Source organism: Mastigoproctus giganteus, chromosome 13, assembly GCF_048544385.1.
Source record: "Mastigoproctus giganteus isolate SK-2022 chromosome 13, ASM4854438v1, whole genome shotgun sequence".
Lineage (NCBI taxonomy): Eukaryota > Metazoa > Arthropoda > Arachnida > Uropygi > Thelyphonidae > Mastigoproctus > Mastigoproctus giganteus.
In genome coordinates, this window is record NC_143587.1 from 40,466,737 (window position 1) to 40,481,058 (window position 14,322).

Below are 14,322 nucleotides of genomic sequence, written 5' to 3' on the forward strand. Positions count from 1 at the left end.
AATGAATTAATATTTGAAAAAACTGTATTAACATCAAGTGTCATCCACTACAAGTTTAAAAAAATTTATTTGAACTTGAGTGGATGAATAAAAAGTATTTTATTAACAATTGAAAATTTGAACAAGATATATAAATATATATATAGGGAGAGTGTGAACTAATAGTAGGAATTGAAAAAGAAAATTGTATTTTTTTATTGCAGACCAATTTTTTAGGATTCAGAAAAAAATAAAGTAAATATCACATACACATTCTGTTTGACAGTAATAACAAGAACATTTAATAACTTCTGCTGAAATACAGCCTGGAAACAATACTGAATCAAAAGGAATAATTCGTATTACCTGAATTAAAAGATTTGACAATATGTCTATGATGCCCATCCACAGCAACTGTTTCAATGGTAAAAGCCTTTGGATCGGTCCAATATAATCTACGAGCAGCATAATCGATAGCAAGACCAGTAGGCCACTGAACGTCTTGGTCAACTATGGCATGTCTATCACTACCATCTAATTTGGCTCGTTCAATTTTAGCATTACGACCCCAGTCTGTCCAGTATATATACCTAAAAATATATATAATATTCTTAACTATGGCTGATTATAATGGAACAGAAAACAACTTTAGATAACAATAAAATAAGAAATAAAAATTAACAGAAACCTTTATATTAAATAATTTTCATATAACTATGGATTTATAATTTTTTCTCATTTTTATATAAGCAAGAAAAGTAACAACCTCCTAATTCATTTATCCCAATTATTGCCAACTGCCCCCAATCATGTGCTTCTGAATGTATTCTTCATCTTGTCAGTATAGTGGATGTAAAAAGAAATAATATACTTTTTAAATTATTTCCATAAGCATATAAATGCCACAGTTATATTCTGTGGAATATCTTTTAAGCATATATGGCAGAAATCTATTTTTAAAAGTTTTAACCCTTTGCAGTCTAATGTCATGCCCAATGCACATCATAAATTCCACTTCCAGTCCGGTGTCGCATCCAGAGCATCCACCAGCATTTTTTTCTGATTACAGAATTTGTTTTCCTGCAATATTACCACAATCATTGAACTATCATCTATTTAAATTTCATATAAACAATCTGAAAAGCAAAATTCATGTTTACATCTGGTGAGTATGGGCTTGGCACACCCAGGGTCCCAAGCTGGATATCATTCTTCTCTTTCTTGGTGATTCCTTTGTGCTTCTGACCTGTTCTCTCTCTCTCTCTCTCTCTCTCTCTCTCTCTCTCTCTCTCTCTCTCTCAGGGTAATTCAGAAATTTTTTTTTTGGCTGGTGCAGTATAAGCCTCAGGCTTCCTTGCACCATATGGTTAATAATAATAATGTGGTTCTGTCTAGCACTTAACCCGCTATCCACCGTGCTCAACAGTAGCAAGTACGGATATAACTTCAAAGGAAGGAAGGAAAAACCTGTACACCCTCACCTACCTGTTGTACATGGATGACATCAAGCTCTACGTGGGAACCGAGAAGCACCTCCAGCATCCCTAGCTGGATATCATCATTCTTCTCTTTCTTGGTGATTCCTTTCTACTTCTGTCTGTCTGTCTGTCTCTCTCTCTCTCGGGGTAACTCGGGATTTTTTTTTTTTTTGGCTGGTGCAACATAAGCCTCAGGCTTCCTTGCACCATATGGCTAATAATAATAATAACTACTACAGATCACCAAAGAATTCAGCAATGATATTAAGATGGAATTTGGTCTAGATAAATGCAAGGCCCACAGATTGCACCAGGGAAAATAGTCTACAGAAACTACCAGCTGAAAACTGATAGTTTCGGTAGTTACAGCACAAGGAAAGTAAGGCCTGCCTGACTGAAAAATACCATCAGAGACTCAGAAGCCTGCTGAACGAAGAGAACACAGTTAAAGCCATAAACACTTATGCAGTCCCAGTGCTAACATACTCCTTCGGGGTTAGAGATTGGACTAACACTGAACTGGAGGATATCGTGAGAGAGAGAGAGAGAGACAAGGACAATGATGACCAAGAGCCACCAACACCACCCGAAATCTGCCATGGAGAGACTGACAATTGCCCGGAAAGAAGAAGAAAGAGGCCTGATAGACCTCATTGAGCAACAGAAGACAGTGATAGCTAACCTGAATGGTAACCTCCAGAAACACACAGCAGCAGCAGCAGCACCCCACCAGGCCACAAGGAAGATAGACAAGTGGTATACCTCACTTAATCTAAGCGAAGAGACCCGTTTTTGAAGTAAACCATTTGAATTTCTTAAGTTTTTCTTCACATTTAATTTTGGGCCTCAGAAGACAATTTTTCTCTATAATAATCAATTGTTTTATTGTAGGTTTAGACATAGCTTGCAAAAAATAGCACTAATATACATTTGGTAATAAATAATTAATAACATTTAATAAATATTGGTGGCATCTCAAAGTAATGAATTCAGGGTACATGACTCTACCACAATACCTCCTGATTCAAGGCGCCTCCATAGCCAGGTGGGAAGGAGCAGCAGTGCGTAGCACACGCTTCTTGATTAGACCGGGGTTCGAGCCCGTCACCACCAAATACGGAGGATGCGGAAAGGTCAGGGAATGACCACTGCATATTCCCGGAGCAATATGGCCTTAGTTGCTAATGCTCCTAAAAATCAAATAACAAACAAACAAACCTCCTGATTCATACTTATGTTTGTAACACATAATTACAACTCGCCTGTTTCATGATGGCAGTCTGTGATGTGTGTGTGAGAATGGAAGGGCAGGAAAGAAAAGGGGGAAGGTTAATGTCATAGTGGACATGCAGTATTAGCATTTTGCTTGGAGATGTAAGTATTCCATACTTGAAATTAGATGATATTTTATGGATTAAGAAAGATGATAATGATTTATGCACATACAATTTACACATATAAAGTTTATGTACATGTGTATATGGTTTATAGGAGTTTGCATAGTTTTATATTAGTTTTATCTTAGTGTAATAGTTTTCTATGGGGAAACCCCAACTTAAGCAAATTGTCACTTACAACAGGGGTACCATAAAACTAACCCTCATAGACTTTGAGACCCTACTGTACTAACATTATTAATTAATTATATTAATAATAATGACTTCAGTTGGAACAAAAGAGAAATTAGCCAGAAGACACAATTAGCCATTTACAACAGTTTTTAAGTTTGTGAAGCTGAGAGAAGTGCAAGAAATAAAGGAACTGAACAAAAATTATAATCTTCACAGTATTAAGGAAAATACAGTCGTACCTCTATAAAACAAAATTTCATTATAAAGAAATATGACGTTTTAAACAATTAAAAATACTGTAATTCAACATTCAGAAATATAGTAAAAATGGAAAAAAAAAAAAAAAAAACAGAAACAAGTGGGAATGAATAAATTTTAAGATAAGTCTACTTACACGATGCGCACAATATATTAGTACACTTTTAAGAATTATATTGTAAGTGTTGGTTAGGGTATCCAATTCACATGTTGGACAAGATTTTGCAGCTGCAGCGAACACTAAGTTTCTAATATTTAGCTGTTTTATTGAATTAATTGTTATATTAAATTATTTTCTATAAGTAGCTTATAACCCTAGTCAAGCTCCTTAGTTTATTTTGAATTTAAATAGCGATTTTGAAAGATAATACTTAGTGTCCGAAGATTTACTGTTCATAACTTACTGCCATTGTTATACAATACAACGTATATCCCAAACTAGATAGCATAAGGTTTAATGTAAAACTAGATAGCGAAAGACGTAGCACTGTATTAGAAATCTGTTAGCTTAGTATAGTATTATCAGTAAAATTTATTAATATTATTAAATTTCACTGTCAGTTAAATTGTACTTAAACAGGATCATGACCCCGACTAGAGCAGAAAAGCAACGCTCGCAGATTAGCCAGAGTGCTGTGGCTCGGGGAGAACGGAAGGGGATGATTCTCCAATGCATCGCAGTCTAAAAATATTTGCAAAATGTGAAATGTTTGTGGATCTGTCTAGAACAGGACATGATCTAGCCAAGGAGGATGTTTTTGTGTGTGCCAGGTGCACAGACTGTGAGGAAATTAGGCGGAAACTCAACGTTCTGATGGGCGTCTATGAGACTTTGAGGTGTAGGGTGGATGCCCTCGAGGAAATTAATAAGAGGGGGTCCATCAAGCTCTCAGCTGCCTAACTCAATGCTAGAATTCACTCCTGTGCATCAGCCAACACAGCGGCAATCTTCAAGGCAGAATGCACTGGTCCCACACGAACTAGTTATTGTTGTTGAGTCTATTTGTCAGGGAGATGGGAATATATCATACAAAAAGGATAGGTGGAACAGGACCAGGGTATGTCTGTCGGAGGCAAAAGTTGATGACGTAGAGCAGATATCATTTTTTAAGGGCACAAAAGGTGATATTGTTGTACATGTTGGCACTAATGCCCTAAAGAGTAAGAGATCTGCAGATTTACTTAACAAGTAAAGGTCAATGTTAAAAAAAGTCATGAGTTAGGGTTGAATTTGAAAGTGTCTGCAATTCTGCCCAGACACGATAGGATAGTATATGATGTGAGCCTTGTCAATCAATTCGGCCCTGGGTAGAATTCTACTCGCAGGGTAGAATTTTTTTCAGAGTGGTCTGTGCTTGCTAACAGGAGAGACTGCTTCTACAGGGATGAGATACACATAAATAGAAAGGGTGCAAGAATATTTGCTGATGCTATCGAGGCAGTGTGTTAAGTGGGTTGGAAAACGGCTGGCTTGGGGGATTCACGGACTAAAAGATTTATGGTAGCCGCAGGCAGAAGCAAAAGTGATTCTTGCACTGCTTCTATTGTAATGAATAGCAGCCTAGAGAGCAAGTTGCTGGGAATCATCAAGAAAAAAGTAAATAGATGGGCTGTGTTAGAGTAACTAAGAGTAAGAACAGGTGCATGTATACTTGCATGTACACCAATGCTAGAAGCACAGTAAATAAATCTGATGAATTTGAAGTGCTAGTGAAGACATCAAAGGTAGATATTGTTGAGATATCAGAGACATAGTGTCACACAGAAATAAGCAGTGCACATTTGGAATTTGGGGAGTACAATATATACAGAAAGGATAGGCAGGGTAGGAAGGGAGGAGGGGTTATGCTGTTAGTTAAGAAACATAAAATCTAAGGAAGTGCATCCAGTTGACATGGGTGGACAGTGCAATGTTGAGTCAGTTTGGTGTAACATAAACACTGGGAAAGGGAAAATGAGAGTGTGTTATAGGCCTAATGACTCTGATGATTACAACGAACAATTGGGCAGAGAAATAGTGGGCCAGTAAATCAAAATGACTGGAAATGGGGATTTTAACTTTCCAGATATTGACTGGAACTTGTGGGTTGGTCACTTGCACATTAGCAAAACTTTTGTGGATTTATTAGAGGATTGACTTCTACAGCAACATATTCGAGGGGCAACCAGAAGGGGTTATACTCTTGATCTGATTATCAGCAGTGATGATGCATGCATTAGGAATTTGCAAATAAAGGAACCACTAGGTAACTGTGATCATAGTGTACTGATGTGGGATTTAATTAAAGATGAAACTACCATCAAGGGGAAAGGGAAGGGATTCTGCTTTCGTAAAGGTGATTACACTGGTCTCAGGCAGCTTTTGAATTCTATACAGTGGGATCAACTGATGATGTTAAAAACAGTGAATACTAAATGGAAGGGAATGAATTGAATATGTTCTGTTTCAGAGTCTGAGTCAGGGTGCGAGGTTAGCCTGTGCGGCCGCAGCTCCTTGAAGCTCTTGGAACAGAGAAGTTTTTCCTGATTTATTTTCTGATTTATTAGCTTAAATTGTCATATTAACTTATTTTCTAGAGTAGCTTTATATTTCTAGTTACGATACTTAGTTTAAAGTTTAACTTAGACAGAGATTTTGTAGGTATTACTTAGTATCGGTAACGGTATCAAATCCACGTGTTACAAATTGAACGAGAGGTCTTTTTTTTAAACCAAATTTAGTCGATTTATTAACCAATTGTTATATCAAATTATCTTCTATAAGTAGATTATAGACCTAGTCAGGATCCTTAGTTTATTCTAAATTGAGATAGCGAGATTTGGAAGCTAATCAATACTTACAAGTCCGTAGAAGTACCGTTCGAGAATTCCCGCCATTTTTACACGATAGCATAAGCTTAGTGTAGTATAGTGCATAATATAATATTGTCAATTAATCAGTAAATCTATTAATCTTGATAAACTTTATTGTCAATTAAATTGTATTTTTAACTCTATATATATATATAACGACTTAATCGTAACAAATAATTAATACATAACTATAGTTTTTTTTTTTTTTTTTTGATTTGGTAGTTGTTGGCGCATCGGCTTCTGTGGCCATATTGCACCTCCCAAGGTTTTTGCAGTACTTTGATCCAAGCCCGAGGCGAGAATCGAACCCGCGACCTTTGGGTTGCCGGGCAGGTACTTTTACCCACTCGGCTAGCCCGGTCGGCCATAACTATAGTGGTACACGTGATACGGAAGTTGTATAAAGGGAACTCGTAGAAAACACTAGATACCGAAAAAAAAAATATATAATATAACTGTTTTGGGATATAACTTAAGGATTTAATTTTTGTTTTGAAATTTTATTGAATTAAATCGGAATCATGACTCTGACCAGAGCAGCAAAGCAAAAGGCTCAAGCTAATGGGAGTGCTGTGGTTCAGGGGAGAACTGAGGGGGGGCAGTTGCCCTCTGAATCACAGTCTTTTAAAATGCACTGTTTGCTTGATGTTTGCGGAGCAGTCGGGTACGGGACATGATACTGCCAAGGGGGATGTCTTTGTGTGTGTACGATGAAAGGAGTGCAAGGAAATCAGGCGACAACTCAGCGTTGTTATGGGCCTTTATGAGAGCTTGAAGGACAGGGTGGATGCCCTCGAAGGAAATAAATTGAGTGGCCCATCAAGCTCTCAGCTGCCCACATCAACGCCAGAGCTTGCACTTGGTCATCAGGCAACACAGAGGCAGCCCCCTAGGCAGAATGCGCTGGTCCCACAGGAACTAGTAGTTGTTGGTGACTCTATTGTCAGGGAAACGGGGAACATGCTTTGTAAAAAGGATAGGTGGAATAGGACCAGGGTATGTCTGCCAGGGGCAAAGGTTGATGACGTTGTAGAGCGGATATCATCTTTTAAGGGCACAAAAGGTGATATAGTTGTACACGTTGGCACTAATGATATTAAGAGTAGGAGACCGGCGGAATTACTTAGCAAGTACAGGTCACTGTTGAAAAAAAGCCGTGAATTAGGGTTGAATTTGAAAGTGTCTGCAATTCTGCCCAGACACGATAGGAGGGAGTATATGATGAGAGCCTTGTCGATCAATTCGGCCCTGGAGGGATTGTGCAAGGCTCAAGGGGTAGAATTTTTTTCAGTCTGGACTGTACTTGTTAACAGGAGAGATTGCTTCTACAGAGATGGGATACACTTAAATAGAAAGGGTGCAAGAATTTTTGCTGATGCTGTCGAGGCAGTGTTAGGTGGGTCGGAAAACTGCTAGTTGGGGAGGATACAAGGACTAATAGATTAACAGTAGCCACTGGCAGAGGTGGAAGTGATTCTTGCACTGCTTCTATTGAAATGAGCAGAAGCCTGAAAAACAAGATGCAGGATATTTCAGAGATGAAGGATATTTCAGAGACTGCTGGGAGTCATTGCGGTACAAGTAAACACATGGGTTGTGTTAGGGTAGCTAAGAATAGAAACAGGTGCATGTATACCTGCGTGTACACCAATGCTAGGAGTTTGGTAAATAAATTTGATGAATTTGAGGTATTGCTCAAAACATCAAAGGCAGATATTGTTGGGATATCAGAGACGTGGTGTCACACAGATATAAGTAATGCGGAACTGGAATTTGGGGAATACAATGTGTATAGAAAGGATAGACAGGACAGGAGGGGAGGAGGGGTTATGCTATTAGTTAAGAAACACATAAAGTCCAAGGAAGTGAAGCCAGTCGACATCGATGGACAGGGCAGTGTCGAGTCAGTTTGGTGTGACATAAGCATAGGGAAATCAAAATTGAGAGTAGGAGTGTGCTATAGGCCTAATGACTCTGATGAGTATAATAAGATATTGTACAGGGAAATAGAGTGGGTAAGTAAATCAGAGAGTCTTATAATGGGGGATTTTAATTTCCCAGATATTGACTGGAATTTGTGGGTTGGTCACTCGCACACTAGCAAGGCTTTTGTGGGTTTATTGGATGATTGTTTTCTACATCAGCATGTTCGTGAGGCAACAAGAGGGAGCAATACTCTTGATCTGATTATCAGTAGTGATTCTTCATGCATTAAGAATCTGCAGATAAATGAACCACTAGGTGGCAGTGATCACAGTGTGTTGAAGTGGGATTTACTCAAGGAGGTAACTACCATCATAGTCTTATAATGGGGGTAAAGGGAAGGGTTTTTGTTTTCGTAAAGGCGACTATGATGGTCTGAGACAGTATTTAAATTCTATACAATGGGACCAACTGATGATGTTACCAACAGCAAACTCAAAATGGGAAGCATTCAAGGAACTAAGCTTGGAGGCTACCAGGCTTTACATACCAACTAAGAAATATTGTTCAAGGTTTAGGCCTAAATGGTTGTCAGATGAACTAATGAGACATGTGGCAGAGAAGAAAAATGCATGGGATACATTCAAATTAACACATGACACAGAAGCCTATGATAGATATAAGTTGGTCTGTAACCAAGTCACAAAGAAGATTAGCCAGGCAAAGGCAGACTACGAAAAATCTTTGGCAAAGGATGCAAAGAAAAACAGAAAAGAGTTCTTTACATATTTAAACTCAAGAAGGAATGGGATGAATCAGATAGGTCCACTGGATATTGATGGTTCAACAGTTGAGGATCCTGCTCAGGTGGCTAACAATCTAAACGAGTATTTTGCATCTACATTCACGCATGAGGAGTTATTCAGGAAGGAGAATGATGTAGGTAAAGTAAACATTGGCAGTGAGCTGGATGATTTTGTAATAAATGAGAGGAAAGTGGAGGAGAGATTGTTGAGGATAAACATAAAAAAGGCACCTGGGGTGGAAGGGATCTATCCAGTTATATTAAAGGAGGCAGCAAAGGAAGTAAGCAAACCCCTAGCCATAATTATGAGAGCTTCTTTGGACTCAGGGGAGGTACCCATAGACTGGAGATGTGCAAATGTAACCCCAATTCACAAAGGAGGATCAAAGGCTGACACAAGTAATTATAGACCTGTTAGTTTAACTTCTGTTCCAGGTAAATTAATGGAGGCACTGGTTAAAGAAGCACTGCAGGATCATCTAGACAAGAATTCAGTTATAGCTCAGACGCAGCATGGTTTTGTTAAGGGCAGGTCTTGCCTGACCAATTTGATTCGATACTATGATGTAGTCACAAAAGAACTGGATGCAGGGAATAACTTTGATATTATATATTTGGATCTTAGAAAGGCTTTTGATACTGTTGCACATGGAAGACTGCTGCACAAATTGGAGCAGTGTGGCATTGGAGGCAATTGCTGCTATGGATAAGGGGATGGTTGAGTGGCAGAAGACAGAGAGTGGTAATCAACGGACACTGCTCAACGTGGACTAATGTTATTAGTGGAGTTCCTCAGGGTTCAGTGTTGGGTCCATTGTTGTTTTCGGTGTTTATGAATGATATTGATGATGGGATATCAAGTTTAATGTCCAAGTTTGCAGATGATACAAAGGTTGGCAGGGTTGTTAAGGACACTACTGACGCTATGCTGCGGCAACAGGATCTGGAAAGGTTGAACAGATGGGCTGAGAGGTGGCAAATGAAGTTTAACATTGACAAATGTAAAGTACTACATATGGGAAACAGTAACCCCAGAGCAACGTATCAACTCTGCGGTACTACACTGACAGTGGTGGAGAATGAAAAGGACCTGGGGGTAATTGTGCAGGCAGATATGAAGTTCTCTGAGCAGTGCAGACGAGCTGCAAGAGTAGCTCATGGTGTCTTGTCAATGATATACAGGAATTTTTCTAGCGGGGATAAGGAGGTGATTAGTGGCCTAACCATTACAAGTGGCCTTGAGTGGCCTAACCATTACAAGGCAATGGTTAGGCCACTCAAGATGTGGCCTAACCATTGCCTTGTATAAGGCAATGGTTAGGCCACATCTTGAGTACTGTATACAGGTCTGGAGGCCTCATTTCAAGAAGGATGTAGAGCTGCTGGAACGGGTACAGAGAAGGGCAACAAGATTAGTGAATGGAACAAAGGGTTGCTCTTACGAAGAAAGGCTTAAGTTTTGCAAATTACAGAGTCTGGAGACTAGGCACCGGCGAGGTGATCTGATAGAGGTGTATAAGGCTTTGAATGGTTTGAGCATGCTCAATGCCAATGGGATTCTTCATCCTGCTCAGAATAATCACCTCAGAGGGCATAAATTCAAATTGAGGAAGGACGGATGTTGGATAGATGTGCGGAAATTTGCCTTCGGCCAGCGGGTGGTTGGTTGGTGGAACCGACTTCCATCACTTGTTGTTGAAGTTGATAGCCTAAACAAATTTAAAGCTCAACTGGACAGGTATTTCGAACGAACGGAGGGGTGAAATGGGAGTGGTGTGTGTATTTTTTTTTTTTTTTTTTTGGCTGATGCTGAATAAGCTTGCTTTCTTGCATCATATGCCTCTACTAATGCTAATGCTAATCTTGGAAGCTACTAGGCTTTTCATATCAACTAAGAAATACTGTTCAAGATTTAGGCCTATGTGGATGTCAGACAGTAGTAGTAGTAGTGGCATGTGATGCAAGAAAGCAAGTGTACGAGCTTACGTAGCATCAGCCAAAAAAAAAAAAAAAAAAAATCACACCATTCCCTCCAAATGCCTGTCCAGTTCCTCCTTAAATTTATTCAACCTATCAACTTCCACAATGACACATGGAAGTTTGTTCCAGGAATTAACCACCCACTGGCTAAAGGCAAATTTCCGCACATCTATTCTACATCTGTCCTTTCTTAATTTGAATTTATGCCCCCTTAGGTTCGTAAACTGAACAAGTGGAGGGATCCCATCAGAATTCAGTGTGCTCAACCCATTAAAGGCCTTATACACCTCAATCAGATCACCGCACAGGTGCCTAGTCTCCAGCCACTGCAATTTGCAGAACTTAAGCCTCTCTTGGTAAGAGAATCCCTTCATTCACCAAGTGGACCAATCAGATTCATCCCCTTCCTTTTAGAGTTTATTTCAGTAAAGAAATCCTTGCTGTTTTTCTTAGCATCTTTTGCCAAAGATTTCTCGTAATCTGCCTTCGCCTACCTAACCTCTTTTGTGACCTGATTACAGACTAGCTTATATCTGCCATAGGCTTCTGAGTCGCTTGATAATTTATATGCATCCCATGCATTTTTCTTCTCTGTTACGAGTCTCATTAGTTCATTAGATAACCATTTAGGCCTAAACCTTGAACAATATTTCTTAATAGGTATGAAACTTTTAGTAGCATACACGATTAATTCCTTGATGGTAATTAAATCTGTAAGTAAATCCCACATCAGTACACTATGATCACTGCCACCTAGTGGTTCCTTTATCTGCAAATTCTTAATACACGAATGATCACTGCTGATAACCAGATCAAGTGTATTACTCTCTCTGGTTGCCTCTCGAACATGTTGCTGCAGAAAACAATCATCCAATAAATCCACAAATGTCTGACTAGTGTGTGAGTGACCAACGCACAAGTTCCAGTCAATATCTGGGATGTAAAATCCCCCATTATAAGACATTCCGATTTACTAGCCCACTCTATTTCTCTGTACAATTGTTCATTGTACTCATTAGGCCTATAACACACTCCTACTCCTATTTTTGCTTTCAAATTTATTTACTATACTTCTAGCATTGGTATACATGCAAGCATTCATGCTCCTATTCCTAGTTACTCTAACACATTCCATATACCCACCTATTTCAGGATGACTGCCATCCGTCCCCGAAACCCCCCCCCACACCCCTCGCTCCAGGTCGCTACTTATTCTAATAGAAGTTGCGCAAGAATCACCTTCACCTTTGCCTACGGTTACTGTTAATCTATTAGTCCTTGTATCCCCCCAAGCTATCAGTTTTCCGACCCACCTAACACTGCCTCGATAACATCAGCAAATATTCTTGCACTCTTTCTATTTAATGTATCCCATCCCTGTAGAAACAGTCTCTCCTGTTAACAAGTACAGTCCAGGCTGAAAAAAATTCTATCCCTTGAGCCTTGCACAATCTTTCCAGGGCCATATTGATCGACAAGGCTCTCATCATATACTCCCTTCTATCGTGTCTGGGCAGAATTGCAGAGACTTTCAAATTCAACCCTAATTCTCGGCTTTTGTTCAACAGTGACCTGTACTTGTTAAGTAATTCTGCCGGTCTCCTACTCTTAATATCATTAGTGCCAACGTGTACAACTATATTACCTTTTGTGCCCTTAAAAGATGATATCCGCTCTACAACGTCATCAACCTTTGCCCCTGGCAGACATACCCTGGTCCTGTTCCACCTATCCTTTTTACAAAGCATGTTTCCCGTTTCCCTGACAATAGAGTCACCAACAACTACTAGTTCCTGTGGGACCAGCGCATTCTGCCTTGGGGGTTGCCGCTGTGTTGCGTGATGACCAAGTGCAAGCTCTGGCACTGATGTGGGCAGCTGAGAGCCTGACGGGCCCCTCAATTTAGATCTAGTTATTTGTTTTTTAGGAGCATTAGCAGCTAAGGCCATATTGCTCCGGGATATGCGGTGGTCATTCCCTGACCTTTCCGCATCCTCCGTATTTGAAAGACATCACCCATGGCAATATCATGTTCCATTCCAGAGAGTTCAGCAAACATTTCACAAGTTGCACATTTTTTTAGGCTGTGATGCGTTGGAGAAGCGCCCCCCCCCTCAGTTCTCCCCCAAGTCACAGCACTCCTGGTAATGAGGCTCGGGGCAAAGAAGAAAAATGCGTGGGATGCATATAAATTAGCAGGTGACATAGAAGCCAATGGCAGATATAAGCTAGTCTTTAACCAAGTCACAAAGGAGGTTAAGCAAGCGAAGGCTGATTACGAGAAATCTTTGGCAAAGGATGCAAAGAAAAACAACAAAGACTTCTTTATTATTTAAACTCTAGAAGGAAGGGGATGAATCAGATTGGTCCCCTTGATGTGGTTAGTTTGACTGTTGATGATCCTGCTTAGATAGCTGGGAAAGTGAATGAGTATTTTCCATCTACATTCACACAAGAGAAATTCTGTAAGGAAGGGGAGGATAGAAGTTTACTAAACTCTAACAGGGAGCTAAATGATGTTGTAATAATGGAGAGCAAAATGGAGGAGAAATTGTTGAAGTGAAACATAAAAAAAGGCACGTGGAATCTATCCAGTTTATTGAAGGAGGCAATGAGGGAAGTAAGCAAACCCTGAGCCATAATTATGAGAGAATCCTTAGATTCAGAGGAGGTCACCATGGACTGGAGATGTGCAAATGCATCCCCAATATACAAAGGGAGTTCAATGTGTGGTGCAAATAATTATAGACCTGTTATTTTAACTTCTGTTCCAGGGAAATTAATGGAATCACTAGTTAAAGAAGTGATGCAATACTGCAGTAATAGTTCAGACACAGCATGGGTTTGTTCAGGGGAAATCTTGTCTGACCAATTTGATTTGATACTACAATGTGGTCATAAAGGAACTGGATGCAAAAAATAATTTTGATATCGTATACTTTGATTTCAGGAAAGCTTTTGATACTGTTGCACATGAAAGACTGCTGTACAAATTGGATCAGTATGGCATTAAGGGCAAGTTGCTGCAATGGATAAAGGGATGGTTGAGTGGGAGGCAGCAGAGAATTGTAATAAATGGACACTGCTCTACGTGGACTAATGTTATTAGTGGAGTCCCCCAGGGTTTGGTGCTGGGTCCATTGCTGTTTTGCGTATTTATTAATGATATTGATGAAAGTATATAAGGCTTAATGTCCAAGTCTGCAGATGATACAAAGGTTGGCAGAGTTGTTAATAATAGTAAAGACAGTATGCTACTGCAACAGGATCTAGAAAAGTTAGGTAGATGGGTGAGAAGTGGCAACTGAAGTTTAATATTGAAAAATGCAAAATTTAGTCAGTCCACGATAGTTGTGTTCCTAGAAATCCTCGTGCAATATAAATAACAGGCCCTATGGGAAAAGTAGGGTTAGGTGCCGACCACCCAAGATTGAACACACATTTGTAACCAAAATATTACCAAACACAATTAAAA

The 14,322-nt window shown here is 39.5% G+C and overlaps 1 protein-coding gene across 1 annotated transcript in view; it reads right to left on the bottom strand.

Annotated features, from left to right (window-relative positions):
- LOC150075985 (prolow-density lipoprotein receptor-related protein 1-like) overlaps positions 1 to 14,322 on the bottom strand; it is a 1,358,636-nt gene that overhangs the window by 233,274 nt on the left and 1,111,040 nt on the right. Inside the window, 1 exon segment of the mRNA XM_090387555.1 lies at positions 346 to 569. Within this exon segment, the coding sequence (XP_090243681.1) occupies positions 346 to 569 (224 nt within the window).